This window comes from Hyperoodon ampullatus (genome assembly GCF_949752795.1).
Source record: "Hyperoodon ampullatus genome assembly, chromosome: 1".
Classification (NCBI taxonomy): domain Eukaryota; kingdom Metazoa; phylum Chordata; class Mammalia; order Artiodactyla; family Ziphiidae; genus Hyperoodon; species Hyperoodon ampullatus.
In genome coordinates this window covers 194,732,561-194,753,424 of record NC_136914.1, presented here as the reverse complement: position 1 = coordinate 194,753,424, position 20,864 = coordinate 194,732,561, and the positions used below count along the sequence as shown (strand labels likewise).

General features: G+C 36.9%; 1 protein-coding gene across 1 annotated transcript in view; it reads right to left on the bottom strand.

The window, feature by feature from the left end:
• BTAF1 (B-TFIID TATA-box binding protein associated factor 1) overlaps positions 1–20,864 on the bottom strand; it is a gene marked incomplete at both ends in the record, with an annotated part of 94,571 nt that overhangs the window by 29,344 nt on the left and 44,363 nt on the right. The window contains 5 exons of the mRNA XM_079706036.1: positions 4,002–4,205; positions 5,542–5,716; positions 5,983–6,125; positions 6,443–6,592; positions 7,710–7,814. Of these exons, the coding sequence (XP_079562162.1) occupies positions 4,002–4,205; positions 5,542–5,716; positions 5,983–6,125; positions 6,443–6,592; positions 7,710–7,814 (777 nt within the window). The remainder of the gene's footprint in view (positions 1–4,001; positions 4,206–5,541; positions 5,717–5,982; positions 6,126–6,442; positions 6,593–7,709; positions 7,815–20,864) is intronic.

Genomic DNA, 20,864 nt, shown 5'->3' with positions numbered 1-20,864 from the left:
TAACATTAAAAAACCTAATTTTTTTTTTAATGGAGAACCCAATTTTTCAGACTTAGAAATAATCAATTCCCTTATGGACAAGACTGATAATGCCAACCTCTATTACAAAAAGCAAAATAGGCACACAAATAAGATCCTCTTTTATCATTATAAAATACCAAAGACTTTAAATTGAGCTGTATCTGATTCATCTTGATCTGTTCTTTACAAAGGAACATGATCACATACCACTTCTAGCTTATACTCTCCACTTTGCTTTGTCTGTTTTATGTGTTCAAGCTTTGCATAACATTATTTGAAACAGGTTTCACTACTAAAAGTTTAAAAACATTGTCCTAAATACACTATACTTCTGTCAATTTTCAATGATTCTAGGCAACTTAGGAAAAGCTTTCCAATTACCCCAAATTCATTCACTCAACAAATATTTAGTGAGTAATACTAAAAGATGAGTAAAATCAATGTCTTCATACGCTCAAAAAATGCTGAGAATAATGTGGGAGACAGATACATAAGTAAACAAGACAATGTAACATGAAACTGAAGTAAGTGCAAGTTGCTGTGGTAGCACAAGGGTAGCTTAACTCTTCTTAGAGGAGACAAAAGTAGTGAAGGCTTGCTAGAGGCGGTTAACACTTACGCTAGGTTTTTAAACAATGGATAACTCTGGAGTTATGGGGACATCTTGGCAAACAGAGTGAGGTAGGGAGTGCAAAGTGAGGCACTGTCCAAGGAACTGACAACAGCTTACCACGGCCTGAGCACAGGGCAATGAAGGAATGTCAAGAGATGAACTTGGGATGAGCATAGAGGCTGGAGGGTAGGGAATTTCTGGCAAAGGAAAGACGAGCTCAGACACCAAAGTGAGAATGAGTGAAGCAAAGAAAGCGGGTAAGGGTGGTGTAATTCTGCAAGAGAAAAACTACCTAGGCTTAAGTGGAAGAAGTTTGAGAAATAATGAGGAGAAAAAAGATGGGGAATTTAGAGAAGGTGTTGAAAGTAAGAAAAAAACTAAAATCAAGGAAAAAGAAAATAATGTTTTTAAGTAGGGGAGGGATGTGTTCAGAGTGGCACTAAGAATTTTATTAGTGTGGCACAGCATGCAGGATGGAATGAACCAGAGACTGCCTGGAGCCTTAGAGATGAGTTAGGACCTAGTCATAAAGTACTAGGGCCTTTGACTGGGTTGTGGTGATGGAAACAGAGAAAGGATAAACATATGAAACTTTCTGAAAGGAAATGTTAACAAGATTTGAGACTGTGGATAAAAAGGGCTATTTTCTGTTAAAAAATAAATCCCAATTTTGGTTGTGTTAAGTTTGAAATGATAGTGAGATATCCAAGCAAAAATGCCTAGTTGAAGAACATAAAAGATCAAGAGAAGATAGCACAGTACATGGTTAAGAACTAAATTGTGAGAATGGTGACAGACAAAGGAAGACCTTCAGGAAATGCCTATATTTTGCAGGTAAGAATAAAATAGGGATGCAAAGACAGTTACAAAGAGCAGTGGCTCTTAGCCAAGGCCAAGACTAATCTTTTAAAATTGCTCTTCCCTCAAATATGCTCTTCTAGAGACTCTGATATCCCAGGTCAAAACCACTGGACTAAGGAAGCTGATGAAACAGAATAGGAGTTTTACTGGGGAGTGAGAGGTTTGAATAAGAAAAGCTTTAAGAGTCCATGTAATAGCTTTAAAAAGAAATGTTGTCAGAAACAGTAAGAAGGGAACCCAGACCTTAAAGAAAATTTGAGATTTTATTCCAAGAAGGCAAAATATGGGGGAGGGGAGGCAAAAAGGAGAAATTATAGAAAAACAACAATCAGAAAAACTCAGATAAAAAATTGAAGCAATTTTAGCTTTTTTTCACAGGTGAGAACAAAAAAAATTTCAATTATATTATTTTTTCAATAAGAAAGGGGGATAAGAAATGAAGCATGCTCTTTCACAGGAATCAACACAAGTGAAGCAGCTGAGTTTCTGATTCTTTAACTCATAAAAGGAATAACTCATTTACACCACCTAACCTCAAAGACTTACTAAGTACAAAGATACAGTAATCAAGACACTGGTGCTAGCATAACAGACAAATAGATTGAACAAATAGAGCCCATATACAGACACACACTTACATTTCAATTAATTTTTGACAAAGGTGCCAAAGAAATTCCATGGCAAAAGAAAAATCTTTTCAATAAATGATGATGGAAAAATTAGGTATCTATATGAAAAACAAAACGCAATCTACTTCACACTATATATAAACATAAATATGGATGATTAAACAAAAACTAAAACTACAATGCTTTAGAAGAAAATGTGTGTGAATAACTTCACCACTTGGAGATAAGAAAAGGTACGTTAGGTCACAGAACACAATAACCATAAAATAAAACAATTGATAAACTAGACTTCATCAAACTTAAAAATATCTGCTCATCCAAAGACACCATTAAGAAAATGAAAAGGCAAGCCACACAGTGGGAGAAAATATTCGGAAAGCATCTATCTGACAAAGGATTGGTATCCAGGATATATAAAGAACTCCTACAACTCAATAATAAAAAGACAACCTAATTAAAAACAGACAAAAGATTTGAACAGACATTTCAGAAAGGAAGATCAACAAATGGCCAATAAGACATAAAAAAGTGTTAAACATATTAGTCATCAAGGAAACACAAGTTAAAACCACAATGACACTATCACACAACCACCAGAAAGGCAAAAATTACAAGGAGTGACCATCATCAAATGTTGGTGATGATGTAGAGCAACCAGAACTCTCATATATTGCTGATTAGAAGGTAAAATGATACAGCCACTTTGGGAAAAGTGCAATTTTTTATAAAACTAAATAAACACCTCACCCTATGACCCAGCAATTCCACTCCTATGTACTTACCCAAGAGAAATGAACATATGTCTTAAAAAAACTTGTACAAAAATGTTTATAGCAGCTCTGAGCTGAGAACTTGTAGTAGCCCAAATGTTCATCAAGCAGAGAAGGGCTTACGCTAATTGTGGTATATTTATACAATGAAAGAAAACTCAGCAATAGAAAAGAATGAATTAGTGATACATATAACAACATGTATTATTTTATAAAACATCATGCTGAAAAAGATCCTTACACCAAACAGCACAGAGTGTATGATTCCATGTATATGAAATTCTAGAACAGGCAAAAGTAATCTATGGTGAAGGGAAAACCAGAACAATCGTTATTTGAGGGCAGGGGATTGACTGGGAAGTGTTATGGCACTGTCTGCATCTTGATAGAGGTTTGGGTTTCATAGGTATTTGCTTCTGTTAAAATTTATCATATGTTCCATTGGAGATTTGTACAATTCATGGTACATAAGTTTTACCTCAAAGAAGAACAAAAAAACATAAAAACTGAATTTTAGTTAATGACACAAAAAAAGAGAAAAAAAACATAAAAACTGAATTTTAGTTTAAGTGTACTGATCTCTGTCTGTAACTTACTTAAAAATGCATCAAAAATTAAGAAGGATTAATGGTTCAATAGAGGGGCAGAGAGTTGCATATATATGTGATAAAGCAAATTTAGTAAAATGTTAACTGTGTAATCTAGTTGTAGGTATATGAGACTTCACTGTGTAATTCTCTTATGTTTGGGTATTTTCATTGTAAGCTGGCAAAGGGGAGGAGAACTACTCAGGAACTTAGAGAAGCAATTTTTTCTATACTCTGCCAGTCTTAAGCAAAACTGAGAAGTGACAAAAATGTAACAGTTTTTTCTAATAAAGGTATATTGGTTTGTCAAAGCTGAGATCAAAAAAAAAAAATCCCTTCCCCACTCTCTTATTTCAAGAAAAGTCAATACAATGAAATAACCTTTCTAAAGGGTAGTGATGACAGGCTACCAAGCCAAAAATAGATTCAGCAAATTAGTGTTTTTGTGGTAAACATGACATGACAAAGTTCTTATCCTTATTTCATGCTCTAAAATTAAGAAGGTTACTTCTTTACTCACCAGGTCATTAGCTTGATCAATTGTAAAAACATTGCTGCTTACTCTGTTACCAACTTCAATATGTGCATCAGCTAATGATGAAATAAGCTGTTTACACTCATTCTGCATTCGTGTAAATGGAACGGCAATTTCATCATAATATAAATGTTCTGAAAGGATATCAAGTAAACGTGGCTGCACAGCTAGGGTAACAGCTCTACACTCCTAAAATATAACAGACAACAAATATTCAGGGCAAATATGTAAACATAATTCTAGAAATGCATAAAAATCTTCGCTTGCAAACTACCAAGTCTAAATTTCTATTGATTCTGAATCTGTATTCTGTTATCTTCCAGAACAACATAGTTATTAGTTGCACAGAGAAAAGGTATCACACCCAAACTACTCTAAAATTTTAACATGAATGACTATAGCACATGCACATGGAACTATTACAATTCCATTAAACTTTCCACTTAATTACTCTTACTTTATTCTGAATTTATTCCAAGTTTACATATATATTATATAGCCCAGATTTTAAAATATACAACTGTAAAAAGAAATCAGTCAGAAAAGAACACTTAGCATGCACTAAAAATGTTATTTAAAAACTCATTAGATTTCTTAACAGTTGAACCCATAGCTTCACATGCCATACTGTAGAAATGGATATATAATTTAAAGGCTACTCACCTGCCCCCAAATTTAACTAACCCTTCCCACTCTCTCTGGTTGTTGCCTGCCCCAACCAGAGGGGGAATGACCTCAGTGGTGAGCCATGAGGGGTTCTGTGGGATCTGGGTGATCAGCCTGGGCTTCACAGAGTAAGTCCAGAGAAGCTCTGTGAGGGTCCAGAAACCGAACTGTCAACACTTGCTGCTGAGTCTGAGAGGCACAAAAACACAGCATCACTGCCTCTCCAGCACACTGAGTCCTGCCTAAAAACAGATGAGCCTTGCTTCTTTCCAGAGGCAAAGCTGGGGTTTCAGTTGCAATAGAGCATGGCTCAATTACTTTTAGACACAGCTCTGACAAACTGCTAAGAGGCAGTAACAAGCAGCTCTCACAGCAAGTGCAGACAGTTAAATTTCCAGAATTCCAGTCAATGGAATAAACAAAGCCATCAGGAAGTTTCTCTGATTTACAGAAGCAAGTCTTACACAAAATCATACGTCTTACTAGAAGTTAAAAATTAAAGGGGCTGCAAGGGAATGGCTTATTTGGAAACATAAAGATTTGGGTTTAAATGTGGAGATTTTATTCTTCCTGTGACCAAAAATCTGCCCTTGCTACTTAAAAATGGATTTCTATCACTCAAAGCCTCTTATCTTTTGTAGTTCTCAAGTACAAGACTGGGGGTTCTAAGAAAAAAGTCTAGGATTAAAGGCAAATGAGAAACAATGTTGCAATATAATTTGAATACTTTTCTATAAATGTTGGATCTTTATACAGAGAAAATTTTCACTTTTCTGTTTGTAAAATATAATAAAAATAATCCTAACAGCTAAGGAAACTGGTTTAAATTCTCTTCATTTATTTTCGGGCAAAATCTTACCTTCTGTAAAGCAGCCCATTCACAGATTACCAAAGCTACACTAATTCTCTGTAAGGCAGATTTGGAGTTCAAGTGGAAGAGTAGTAACTGGCCAAGGGATTCAGCTGGTTTAATTTCTTGGGTTACCACATTTACACCTGGATCACAAATACAACAACAAAGTGCTCCTAACAACCTAAGAGGGAGAAAAAAAGAAGTTACTATAGAATTGCTTGAAGTTTCCCCTACTGAAGCTATAACTTTTCCCAAGGAAGACATAACTCCTATCTTATCTTCATAAAAATATATAAATCTTACTTTTAAAACTTCAAAAAAATTAGAAACTTTTTCTTATGCTTTAATTTTTTTTCCTACTCTGTAACTAGTGTGATGGAGGAAAGACTGACAGACACATCAGAAGAATCTTCTGGTTAAATGACTTTTGAGTTTATGTATACTTACTTGGCTGCCATCATTCTAGCCCGCATAACAACAAAATCCCTGGTGGCGGGGTCTTCCATGATGGTGTCTGCACCTGCAATGTACTCCTGAAGTACTTCTTTATTCTGGCTTTGGCCTTGACGCACCTTACCACCTGTTTTTTCCTAGAGGGAACAAGGGGGAAGAAAACAGTAATTAAAGATTAACCATTAAAATTTAATAGACAACATCAAAAACACTCTCATTCGTTATAATCCCAGTAAAATACAGTTCTTTTCACAAAATTTTAATGGATAAAAATTGCTATGCATTTTGTCAAGGTTCTAATGATATAATTTTTCCTTATGTTACAATAATGATAGCATGCTTATAATAAAGCAATACAGATTTCTTACATGGTTACTGTATTAATAATTATGAGTTGAAAAAAAAATAATAATTGAGTTGAACATACAAATACATTATGTCCCTCTACACTTGCCTTGGCTCTAGCTTTTACTTCCAGCAGCATATTTAAATCAATAGGTAAATGAGAAGGCTGCATCATTAAGCAAAGCCAAGCACCCATCCATGGACAAGCAGCTGCTACCACATACTGAACTGAAGCCTTGCTCAACAATTCCATCCAAACCTGCAGAATGAAAAGGGAACAAGAAAGTGAAATTTTTCTAGCAAGGCCTAAAAAAACCTAATACTTATTTTTAGGGATACTGAATCAAAGAAAAAAAAAAAGTAGGAAATAGCACAGAGATTAATTTTTAAATTCAATATAGAGGCTTATTTTTAAATACTGTTTTTGGGTAGGTAGGTTCATATACTAAAAAAACGTAATACAAGAGAAAGTTTTTTAAAAAAGGAATACAAAGTATTTTCATCAGTATTTTATGAAAATCACTTAAAAAAAAGGTACCCATAAAAATAACAGTTATCAAAATCTCAGTAAGTCTCTGAAATCCTTTGTATATATCATAAAGCTCAATATGCAGTCCTATATTCAACACTGCTTCAATATATAATAGCTCCTGATAAATAACCTCTGCTAAATTCAGAGGTAGTAATATCCTAGTATAAATTAAGAACAGTATAAGTCTTGATTCACGATCTTACTCAATAAAGCACCTTTTTTGATGCCTAGCATTAAATGGGCTAGGGCCAGCATGTAGAAATAATACCAATGTTAACCCAAGGCTGTTAACAATGAGCCACCTCAGAGGCCAATGATTCAAGACTAACTTAACAGGTTTTAAAGGTACAACAGTGCCATCTCCTCCCATAAATATTATTAAATACATCAAATGGCTATTCTTTAAAGGTTCCAACACATATGACCAATCTTGCTAAGTAATAAAAAAGTACAATTCTAAACTATGACAATCAGACTCTATATATTACCAATAAATCCCAAAGATACTTTGCAGGATCAATAAGCATGCTGATAAACAGCAAAATGAGTGATGGAGAAAAGCAGTCTTTCCTTCATTTTATTTTCTGTATTGAGGCTATAAAGAAAGCACTTAAAACGTTTGCCAGGTAGGTCACACAAGCAGCAGGGCTAACCAGGACTTAACTACCATATTCCATAAGAAGCCTATTTCCTTGTCTCATTTTGCAGATCTCCAGACTATTCAAATCTCTTGGATGATTTCTAATTTCTTAAAATCCCTGATCAACAACAGTACAGAGTTATGAAAAAAATTTTAAATCTACCAAGATACTGGGAAAGGAGTACACATATATTCACCATATACCTTGTGAATGAGGTCCAGAATTTCCTGGCTGCTTTCTAAAACACAAAACTGAAAAATGTGTCGAAGCATATCAGGAAGGATAGGTATAAGCCAAGATGAAGAGTTCTAAAAACAAAAACAAAATCAAAATTATAGCATATAATTCTTTGGTGTTAGCTTATTTAAAAAGTTGTAAGTCAAATAACAGAAGTACTACAATGAAAAGACTGTATGACTTCATCAAGAATGTTCAACTGGTGATAAATTTTGACAAGATTCTGGAGCAACAATACCGCATTTATTATTCCAATGGTTTGGAGAAATTAAATGGCACACAATCGCTAGGAAGCTGGAGAAAGTCTGATTATGATTAACAACACTGAATTGTGCTTCTAATAAATTGAAATCATCCTCTATATGGGAGCAAGCTCTAACCAGCAACAACTCTTTGGTTACATTATATATCACTGCTCAGTCAGGGACACTTGACAAATGATCAGATTACTGCTGTGCTAGATAAACAGTTTAAGTTCTATGTGCTCACCATTAATGCAAGTAATGAACTGTAAGATGATATCCAACCAAGAAAATTCAACTTTGAGTTCACTACAAAATTAAGGCAAATGTTCTTTTTTTAAATATATTTATTTTTGGCTGTGTTGGGTCTTCGTTTCTGGGCAAGGGCTTTCTCCAGTTGCGGCAAGCAGGGGCCACTCTTCATCGCGGTGCACGGGCCCCTCACTGCCGCGGCCTCTTTCATTGTGGAGCACAAGCTCCAGACGCACAGGCTCAGTAGTTGTGGCTCATGGGCCTAGCCACTCCACTGCATGTGGGATCTTCCTGGACCGGGGCACGAACCCATGTCCCCTGCACTGGCAGGTGGATTCCCAACCACTGCGCCACCAGGAAGCCCCAAGGCAAATGTTCTTAATCTATCTTGGGTTAGGGACCCTTTGAAAATCTGGTGAAACTATACACAGAGGAGGAATCAAGATGGCGGAGTAGAAGGATGTGCTCTCACTCCCTCTTGCGAGAACACCAGAATCACAACTAGCTGCTGGACAATCATTGACAGGAAGACACTGGAACTCACCAAAAAAGATACCCCACATCCAAAGACAAAGGAGAAGCCACAATGAGACGGTAGGAGGGGTGCAATCACAGTAAAATCAAATCCCGTAACTGCTGGGTGGGTGACTCACAGACTGGAGAACACTTATACCACAGAAGTCCACCCACTGGAGTGAAGGTTCTGAGCCCCATGTCAGGCTTCCCATCCTGGGGGTCTGACAATGGGAGGAGGAATTCCTAGAGAATCAGACTTTGAAGCCTAGTGGAAACTGATTGCAGGAATTCGACAGGACTGGGGGAAACAGAGACTCCACTCTTGGAGGGCACACACAAAGTAGTGTGCGCATCGGGACCCCAGGGGAGACTGAACCAGACCTACCTGCTAGTGTTGGAGGGTCTCCTGCATCGGCAGGAGTGGGCTGTGGCTCACCGTGGGGACAAGGACACTGGCAGCAGAAGTTCTGGGAAGTACTCCTTGGCATGAGCCCTCCCAGAGTCTGTCATGAGCCCCAGCAAAGAGCCCAGGTAGGCTCCAGTGTTGGGTTGCCTCAGGCCAAAAACCGACAGGGAGGAACCCAGCCCCACCCATCAACAGTCAAGTGGATTAAAGTTTTACTGAGCTCTGCCCACAGACCAACAGTCAGTTCTACCTACCACCAGTCCCTCCCATCAAGCCTCTTAGATAGCCTCATCCGCCAGAGGGCAGAAAGCAGAAGCAAGAACTACAATCCTGTAGCCTGTGGAACAAAAAACACATTCACAGAAAGATAGACAAGATGAAAAGGCAGAGGGCTATATACCAGATGAAGGAACAAGACAAAACCCCAGAAAAACAACTAAATGAAGTGGAGATAGGCAACCTTCCAGAAAAAGAATTCAGAATAATGATAGTGAAGATGATCCAGGACCTAAGAAAAAGAATGGAGGCAAAGATCAAGAAGATGCAAGAAATGTTTAATAAAGACCTAGAAGATTAAAGAACAAATGAACAGAGATGAACAATACAATAAGTGAAATGAAAACTACACTAGAGGAATCAACAGGCAGAAGAACGGATAAGTGCCCTGGAAGACAGAATGGTGGAATTCACTGCTGCGGAACAGACTGAAGAAAAAAGAATGAAAGGAAATGAAAGCCTAAGAGACCTCTGGGACAACACTAAACGCAACAACATTCGCATTATAGGGGTCCCAGAAAGAGAAGAGAGAGAGAAAGGACCCGAGAAAATATTTGAAGAGATTATAGTCGAAAACTTCCCTAACATGGGAAAGGAAACAGCCACTCAAGTCCAGGAAGCACGGAGAGTCCCATACAGGATAAACCCAAGGAGAAACACGCCGAGACACATAGTAATCAAATTGGCAAAAATTAAAGGCCAAGAAAAATTATTGAAAGCAGCAAGGGAAAAATGACAAATAACATACAAGGGAACTCCCATAAGGTTAACAGCTGATTTCTCAGCAGAAACTCTACAAGCCAGAAGGGAGTGGCATGATATACTTAAAGTGATGAAAGGGAAGAACCTACAACCAAGATTACTCTACCCAGCAAGGATCTCATTCAGATTCGATGGAGAAATCAAAAGCTTTACAGGCAAGCAAAAGCTAAGAAAATTCAGCACCACCAAACCAGCTCTACAACAAATGCTAAAGGAACTTCTCTAAGTGGGAAACACAAGAGAAGGAAAAGACCTACAAAAACAAACCCAAAACAATTAAGAAAATGGTCATAGGAACATACATATCGATAATTACCTTAAATGTGAATGGATTAAATGCTCCAACCAAAAGACACAGGCTTGCTGAATGGATACAAAAACAAGACCCATATATATGCTGTCTACAAGAGACCCACTTCAGACCTAGGGACACATACAGACTGAAAGCGAGGGGATGGAAAAAGATATTCCATGCAAATGGAAACCAAAAGAAAGCTGGAGTAGCTATACTCATATCAGATAAAATAGACTTTAAAATAAAGAATGTTACAAGAGACAAGGAAGGACAGTACATAATGATCAAGGGATCAATCCAAGAAGAAGATATAACAGTTATAAATATATATGCACCCAACACAGGAGCACCTCAATACATAAGGCAACTGCTAACAGCTATAAAAGAGGAAATCAACAGTAACACAATAATAGTGGGGGACTAACACCTCACTTACACCAATGGACAGATCATCCAAAATGAAAATAAATAAGGAAACAGAAGCTTTAAATGACACAATAGACCAGATAGATTTAATTGATATTTATAGGACATTCCATCCAAAAACAGCAGATTACACTTTCTTCTAAAGTGTGCATGGAACATTCTCCAGCACAGATCACATCTTGGGTCACAAATCAACCCTCAGTAAATTTAAGAAAACTGAAATCATATCAAGCATCTTTTCTGACCACAATGCTATGAGATTAGAAATGAATTACAGGGAAAAAAATGTAAAAAACACAAACACATGGAGGCTAAACAATATGTTACTCAATAACCAAGAGATCACTGAAGAAATCAGAGGAAATTCAAAAAATACCTAGAGACAAATGACAATGAAAACACAACAATCCAAAACCTATGGGATGCAGCAAAAGCAGTTCTAAAAGGGAAGTTTACAGCTATACAAGCCTACCTCAATAAACAAGAAAAATCTCAAGTAAACAATCTAACCTTACAACTAAAGGAACTAGAGAAAGAAGAACAAACAAAACCCAAAGTTAGCAGAAGGAAAGAAATCATAAAGATCAGAGCAGAAATAAATGAAATTAAACAAAGAAAACAATAGCAAAGATCAATAAAACTAAAAGATGGTTCTTTGAGAAGGTAAACAAAATTGATAAACCATTAGCCAGACTCATCAAGAAAAAGAGGGAGAGGACCCAAATCAATAAAATTAGAAATGAAAAAGGAGAAGTTACAACAGACACTGCAGAAATACAAAGCACCCTAACAGACTACTACAAGCAACTGTATGCCAATAAAATGGACAACCTGGAAGAAATGGACAAATTCTTAGAAAGGTACAACCTTTCAAGACTGAACCAGGAAGAAACAGAAAATATGAACAGACCAATCACAAGTAATGAAATTGAAACTGTGATTTAAAATCTCCCAACAAACAAAAGTTCAGGACCAAATGGCTTCACAGGTAAATTCTATCAAACATTTAGAGAAGAGCTAACACCCATCCCTCTCAAACTCTTCCAAAAAATTGCAGGGGAAGGAACACTCCCAAACTCATTCTATGAGGCCACCATCACCCTGATACCAAAACCAGACAAAGATACTACAAAAAAAGAAAATTACAGACCAATATCACTGATGAATATAGATGCAAAAATCCTCAACAAAATACTAGCAAACAGAATCCAACAACACATTAAAAGGATCATACACCACGATCAAGTGGGATTTATCCCAGGGATGCAAGGATTCTTCAATATATGCAAATCAATCAATGTGATACACCATATTAACAAATTGAAGAATAAAAACCATAGGATTATCTCAATAGATGCAGAAAAAGCTTTTGACAAAATTCAACACCCAATTATGATAAAAACTCTCCAGAAAGTGGGCACAGAGGGAACCCACCTCAATATAATAAAGGCCATATACAACAAACCCACAGCAAACACCATTCTCAATGGTGAAAAACTGAAAGCACTTCCTCTAAGATCAGGAACGAGACAAAGATGTCCACTCTCACCACTATTATTCAACATAGTTTTGGAAGTCCTAGCCACGGCAATCAGAGAAGAAAAAGAAATAAAAGGAATACAGATTGGAAAAGAAGAAGTAAAATGTCATTGTTTGCAGATGACATGATACTATACATAGAGAACCCTAAAAATGCCACCAGAAAACTACTAGAGCTAATCAATGAATTTGGTAAAGTTATAGGATATGAAATTAATGCACAGAAATCTCTTGCAGTCCTATACATTAATGATGAAAAATCTGAAAGAGAAATTAAGGAAACACTCCCATTTACCACTGCAACAAAAAGAATAAAATACCTACAAATAAACCTGCCTAGGTTTATTGTCTAATTGACCTACCTTGTGTAAAAGACCTGTATGCAGAAAACTATAAGACACCTATGAAAGAAATTAAAGATGATACCAACAGATGGAGAGATATACCATGTCCTTGGATTGAAAGAACCAATATTGTGAAAATGACTGTATTACCCAAAGCAATCTACAGATTCAATGCAATCCCTATAAAATTACCAATGGCATTTTTTACGGAACCAAAACAAATCACCTTAAAATCTGTATGGAGACACAAAAGACCCCGAATAATGAAAGCAGTCTTGAGGGGAAAAAAAGGAGCTCGAGGGCTTCCCTGGTGGCGCAGTGGTGGAGAGTCCGTCTGCCGATGCAGGGGACATGGGTTCGTGCCCCAGTCTGGGAAGATCCCACATGCCGTGGAGAGGCTAGGCCTGTGAGCCATGGCCGCTGAGCCTGCGCGTCCGGAGCCTGTGCTCCGCAACAGGAGAGGCCACAACAGTGAAAGGCCCGTGTACCGTGAAAACAAAAAACAAAAACAAAAAACAAAACAAAACAAAAAATGGAGCTGGAGGAATCTGACTCCCTGACTTCAGACTATACTACAAAGCTACAGTAATCAAGACAATATGGTACTGGCACAAAAACAGAAACACAGATCAATGGAGCAAGACAGAAAGCCCAGAGATAAACCCACGCACCTATGGTCAACTAATCTATGACAAAGGAGGCAAAGATATACAATGGAGAAAAGACAGTCTCTTCAATAAGTGGTGCTGGGAAAACTGGACAGCTACATGTAAAAGAATGAAATTAGAACACTCCCTAACACCATACACAAAAATAAACTCAAAATGGATTCCAGACCTAAATGTAAGACCGGACACTATAAAACTCTTGGAAAACATAGGAAGAGCACTCTTTGACATAAATCACAGCAAGATCTTTTTTGATCTACCTACTAGAGTAATGGAAATAAAAACAAAAATAAACAAATGGGACCTAATTAAACTTAAAAGATTTTGCACAGCAAAGGAAACCATAAACAAGACGAAAAGACAACCCTCAGAATGGGAGAAAATATTTGCAAACGAATCAATGGACAAAGGATTAATCTCCAAAATATATAAACAGCTCATGCAGCTCAATATTAAAGAAACAACCAACCCAATCCAAAAATGGGCAGAAGACCTAAATAGACATTTCTCCAAAGAAGACATACAGATGGCCAAGAAGCACATGAAAAGCTGCTCAACATCACTAATTATTAGAGAAATGCAAATCAAAACTACAATGAGGGATCACCTCACACCAGTTAGAATGGGCATCATCAGAAAATCTACAAACAACACGTGCTGGAGAGGGTGCGGAGAAAAGGGAACCCTCTTGCACTGTTGGTGGGAATGTAAATTGATAGAGTCACTATGGAGAACAGTATGGAGGTTCCTTAAAAAATTAAAAATAGAATTACCATATGAGCCAGCAATCCCACTACTGGGCATATACCCAGAGAAAATGATAATTCAAACATACATATGCACCCCAATGTTCATTGCAGCACTATTTACAATAGCCAGGTCATGGAAGCAACCTAAATGCCCACTGACAGACGAATGGATAAAGAAGTTGTGGTACATATATACAATGGAATATTACTCAGCCATAAAAAGCAACGAAATTGAGTCATTTGTTGAGACGTGGATGGATCTAGAGACTGTCATACAGAGTGAAGTAAGTCAGAAAGAGAAAAACAGATATCGTATATTAACACATGTATGTGGAACCTAGAAAAATGGTACAGATGAACCGGTTTTCAGGGCAGAAGTTGAGACACAGATGTATGGACACCAAGGAGGTAAAACCACGGTGGGGTGGGGATGGTGGTGTGCTGAATTGGGCGATTGGGATTGACATGTATACACAGATGTGTATAAAATTGATGACTAATAAGAACCTGCAGTATTAAAAAAACAAACTAACAAACAAAAAATAACTAAACTTTCTTTGGGTTATTTGTATGGACATATGTTATAAATGTTTCAGGCATTACATGAAATTTCTAAAAATCTTATATGTTCTGGTATAATGTTATAAGTCATAATTCTAGTTATTACTTTAAAATGTATATCTCAGAAATAACTAAATTTCCTTGTCAATTGCATTATTATGAACTTTCATCAAATCTTTAACCGTGGTCATTTTTAAATCTTTTGTCATTTACAGACAGTTCTGGGTGTACTCTGATGCTTTTGCAAGTATGTTCCTATAAAAGGGTTTCATCTTCATGGAATTCATGGAAAAGACTCTGACGAGTACAGGTTTCTGGTAACTGACTATATTGCTGAACTGAATGAATAAGCATTTTCAGAACTCTAATGGAAAACTGATTAACTCATAAAAGTGCTAACAAAAGATCAAGATAAAAAAAATTAATTACATGGGACTGAGTGAACTGATGAGGATGATTATAATTTTTGTGACTTTCTGTTTGAATAAAAAAAAAATCCCACAAGGACTCAGGGGCAAAAAATATACAAATCAATTTTCACTGCAAAGTAAAGGAGCTGTAACAGTGGAGGATTACTGGACTGAATGTCAATATTATGACATAGTATGAGTGTGTTTCGTGTTTGGTAATTGCAATCATTGTTGCTTTTGTTGTGGTCATCCACTTACAATGCTTGGTGTCAGTCTATTTATCTTTTGTAAAAATAAAATACAGTGTGTGTGTGTGAAAAAAAAAAGAAGTATGGAGAAAATAGACACTGATAATACAGATATCTTTGAACAACAACAGAAAACTATACACAACCTTTTCTGAGAAAAATACACTTATATACACAGTTAGGTATAACATTTTGCTTTCAGTTTCAGGGGGTTCAGGGATTTCCTTAAGCCCAGGTTTAGACCTCAATCTAAGGAATTTGTCAACAATTCAAAAGCCAACCCAAATCAAGCAATCAAACAGTGCTTAATTAAATATCTATTGTGTTCCCAAAATTCTAAGAAAAGGAATCTCACATATTATCTATTGTTCAAAATTACAAGCTTGTTGACAGCTAAAAAATCTATTAACTAGTTCACTGTACGTAACATCACCTCCTTCCACAATTATTTTTTTTTTAAAGCAAAAACTATGTTGTCTGGAAGAGACTGAAGAGAAATTTGAAAAATTTAACTGAAATTCCAGAAAGCCAGAAGATCTAGGGATAATGTATAACTCAGAAAGCTACCTATAATTTTCTAGCCAGGGGAAAACTAACAACCCTGGTCCTATCTTTTTAATATGTTTCTCAAAATGGTTTGAAAGAAGTTTAAAACAGACTGCAAAATCATTAGCTGGGGGAGCCTACTCACTGATTTGCTATGCCTTAACTACTTTCCATTGAAAGGGAAAGGGAAATTGGAAAGAAGAAAAGTTCTCTTTCTTTTCTCAGCAGAGAGAATTAGGGACAATCTTAATAGAATTAGGAAAGCTGTAACAGCAATAACCAAATAATTTGATATTAGTCTCCCATAATTTCTTCTCATTTCTCCCCGCCATATTTACCAACTCTCTTAATTCTCCCCTAACCCCATCACTGGAAATCCAAATAGTTGCTTGTAGATCCCAAAGCCACACCTATAGAGGAAGATTTTTCCCCTATATTTACAAACAATGAATATAATATAAATTGTAGTAGGCTTCTCAGGCTATAATCTTTGTTACTGTAGTAAATTCTACTTTATAATTATTAAAAACAACCAGGGGAAGAAAGGGATGAAAGAGCACAGGGGGTTTTTAGGGTAGAGAAACTATTCTGTATGATACAATAATGATGGAGAGATGTCACCTTTGTCAAAATCAGCAGAATGAACGTGCAACATCAAGGGTGAAGCCTAGGGAATTCCCTGGCAGTCCAGTGGTTAGGACTCTGCACTTTCACCACCAAGGGCCAGGGTTCAATCCCTGGTTGGGAAACTAAGATTCTGTAAGCTGCGTGGCGCAGCCAAAAAAAAAGAGTGAAGCCTAATATAAACTATGGACTAGCTGATAATGATATGTCAACGTTCGTTTACTGACTGTAACAAATGTACCATTCTGGTGTGGGATGCTGATGGTGGGAGAAGGTGTGTTTGGGGGAGGGTAGGGGGTATATGGATGGGCACTCTGTTTAATTTTGCTCTAAAAAGTAAACTCAGTAAATAAACAGAAAAATAAAATTTAAAAAATAAAGAGAGGGCTTCCCTGGTGGCACAGTGGTTGAGAATCTATCTGCCTGCCAATGCAGGGGACACGGGTTTGAGCCCTGGTCTGGGAAGATCCCACATGCCGCAGAGCAACTGGGCCCGTGAGCCACAACTACTGAGCCTGCGCGTCTGGAGCCTGTGCTCCGCAACAAGAGAGGCCGCAATAGTGAGAGGCCCGCGCGCCACGATGAAGAGTGGCCCCTGCTTGCCACAACTAGAGAAAGTCCTCGCACAGAAATGAAGACCCAACGCAGCCAAAAATAAATAAATAAATAAATTTTTAAAAATAAATTAAAAAAATAAAGAGAAACCAAAAACCTTACCAAACAAAAAAAACCCAAACCAGCATACGCAGATCACCATCATCACAGGAACCAGTATTTTAAAAAACACAGATTCTCCAGTAGCACAACATAAAGTCTGCCTAGCAGAAAATACAAGATACAAAATACAAGTTGGGAAAAGAGCCGTAGGCCAAATTCAGTCCATCTAAACAACTGTGCAAGCATCTCCTTTTAGATATGGTTGCAAAAAGTTACATGCTTTAGCTCACTATTAGTATTTTCTCAAAATATAGGTAAGTACAATTTGGCCCATCCAGAGTCAACTTGCCTCTTGCAAATCTGAAAGTTGGTCCACCTGCTTTCATTAATTTTGTGCCTGTCTTCCAGTAGACAATGATTTAGGCAGGTAACCTAATGTTTTTATTTATAGTTGATTAAATTAAATTGATTGGGGAGTGGGGTACAGTGAGGGGTGTAGTACTTTCAGTCCTTTAGACATTATCCACCTTGGGATTTTCCATTCCAAAATTTAAAAAAATAGTCAATTGACTTCTAGTATGCTACTAACTAGGAGTCTACTAGTCAAAAATTTCCCTCCTAATCTTAGGCAAGGTCTGGAAAGTTCTGATGACTAGTATTAGTCTAGCAGAGTGCAATCTAAAATACAGAAAAATTCCTACCACAGACTGTTTACTTCACCAGGTTTAAATTAACTATAACCTGGACTACTACAACTCAAGTTATAAGTAAATTCATGTTTTAAGAGGGCTTTAAAAATTTTTTTTTGTTTTGTGTTAAATAATTAACATGATATTAGCACTAGTGCTTTATGTTAGTGCTAAATGTGGTCCCCAACATTTCTATAGTGAGGGTCAGATGGAGGGGAGGGCATTTATGGGAATTACTCAGGGGAATGGCAGACAGTTATTTAATTTGATGAGAATGGGGCAGTCTCTTTCCAGCTCCTTTATTCAGATTGGTGTTCCCTCCTGTGTTCTGCCTTCATGGAACTAATAAGGAAAGCTGATGACAAACAAAAATAAGCCTATCAGACACGTCACTGTACCAGAAAATCAAGGTTAAACTTCTAGCCATCTATACCCCCTTACACTCTATCCTTCAGCCGGACCAATTTTCTTTCACTTCCTCTTTAGTGCCGTCATTCTCACTCCTACTCCCAGAGTTTAACACATGTTCCTTCCTCTGACTGTCACTCTGCTCTTCATCTGGTTAAATTCCACTCATCCTTCAGGTCTCAGTTTCAACTTCACTTTTAGCTAGTGGGCATCCAGTAGCACTGTCTTCTTCCCCTACCAGATACTTACCTCATTATGTATTGATAGTTTTATGAAATCACCATTATATAATTATAAGGGCTTGTCTAGTTGTCTTCTCCTATCTTGCTTAGTTTCCTGTCTTAAGTTCTACAGAAGGGCAGAGACCTCGTCTCTTACCAATAAGTATCTAGAAAATTGTAGGCACACGGTAGGCACTAAAATATCTGTTGAATAAATCCACCTTGCTTAGGGGAATGGTCCGAAGTCACAGGGAATAGTTGGTAATATGCAAAATTTTCCACAACTGTAGTTGGCAATAAACCCCTAACTGGCAAAATTGGCATCTTAGGTGGGATAAGATCTTGCCAGTACCATTTTGCCAGGCCCCCTCTTTTATCTTCCCCCAAGCACACCCACAAAGTGGGCAGATGTGGAAAAAAAGCAGCAATCTGATTATCATTACCATGAACACCTGATTCCTGCCTGCAGGCAAATGCATCATCATTTCTATCTCCATATCAAATGATCTGGGGTTGCAGGGAAGAAAATCTGGAAAGAAGCTACAACAAAGTGATGAATCATACTGAGTTGTGTTCTTCCACTAATTTGGTCTGAAATCCTATTTTGGCCCACTGCCAAAAACAAAAACAAACCCAATTCTATATTTAGACAATTTATAATGCCTTGTTTTATTTATTTGTCCAACCAATATTTATTGAAAGTCAACTAAATATATAAACTTTGCTCTCCTCTTTTCATACCTTTATAAAACCTGGTCAATACCTAATTATGCTAATGTTCTCAAATGCCAAAGTCTTAGTCAGCTCTATTCTTTTGGTCTTTCTTTCCTTCTCTACATATGCATATGTTAAATTTTCTTACATCCTGGACTAAATATGCCCCAGATTCCAACTCAATCTCATGTATGTCTTCATGCTAAATATAAGCGTCATGCTAATGCTTGCCTTTCAAACAAAAATCAATACTGTATGTATTGAAATTCTGGATTGACTCACAAAGTGACTGATGCAAATGGAATGGAAAAGTTGACCCAGTCAACAAAACATGGCTAAACTAGAGATTAATGTCCAGAAGCATATTTTCCTAAATCGTGAAGTCGAGTTCTGGTTAAAACAGATAGTGGTTATCCAGACTAATTAATCTAGACATTCCAGTAAAGTAGTTCGCTGATAGACATATACATTCATAGATAAACTCGCATGAATAAATAGTCTATAGAAAGGAAAAACAAGTAATGACTCATATGAGAATAGAATCTAAAAAAGAGTGAATATATGGGTATGTATAACTGATTCACTTTGCTGTACAGCAGAAACTAACACAACATTGTAAATCAACTATACTCCAATAAAAAATAATTTTTTAAAAAAAGGAAAAGCAAGTGATCAATTACTTCACTTTGTCAAGCTCCTAGTTCAGCAAAAAGAAAAAGTTACATCTTGATTTTAAGTCATTAACAAATGAAATTAATTTGGTTTGCTTAAGAGTTCTTATTTCATACTCCCTGAGAAGCCAGGCTTGCCAATACTTTCATATGTTAACAACAGAGATAAAGGCACAGGGATTAAACAATTTATTTTCACAGATGCCAAGGTATGTCACATGGAAGTCTAAAAGAAATGAGATTTCGGGAATTCCCTGGCAGTCCAGTGGTTAGAACTCTGCGCTTCCACTGCCGGGGGGCCCGGATTTGATCCTTAATCAGGGAACTAAGATCCCACAAGCTGCATGGTACAGCCAAATAAATAAATAAAAGAAATGAGAGTTTATTATTTCATAAATAACTATATTAACTGTGATTCTACACAAAAACATTTTAGAGATGAGCATATCTGCATACGCACTTTTCTTTTCCCATCTTTACTGGAGTATAGTTGCTTTACAATATTGTGTTAGTTTCTGCTGCACAACAAAGTGAATCAGCTGTATGTATACATATATCCCCATACCCCCTCCCTCTTGAGCCTCCCTCCCACCCTCCTTATCCCACCCCTCTAGGTCGTCACAAAGCATCGAGCTGATCTTCCTGTGCTATGCATACACACTTATGATCGGATAAATTTTAAGATTTAGGATATCTTCTTTATAAAGTCTTCTGGTTTTACAAAGCAAAACAAAACACAAAATTACTAAAGATAATCAAAATACTTCCAATGGAACAGAGGCATCAGTCTTTATGAGGTACTGATGCACTGAGCTACAGTGAGGTTTGGCCTCACCAAATTACCTTGAATTATTGAGGGGAATAGGCTGAGAAGCTAGGAACTGAAACCAAAACAGA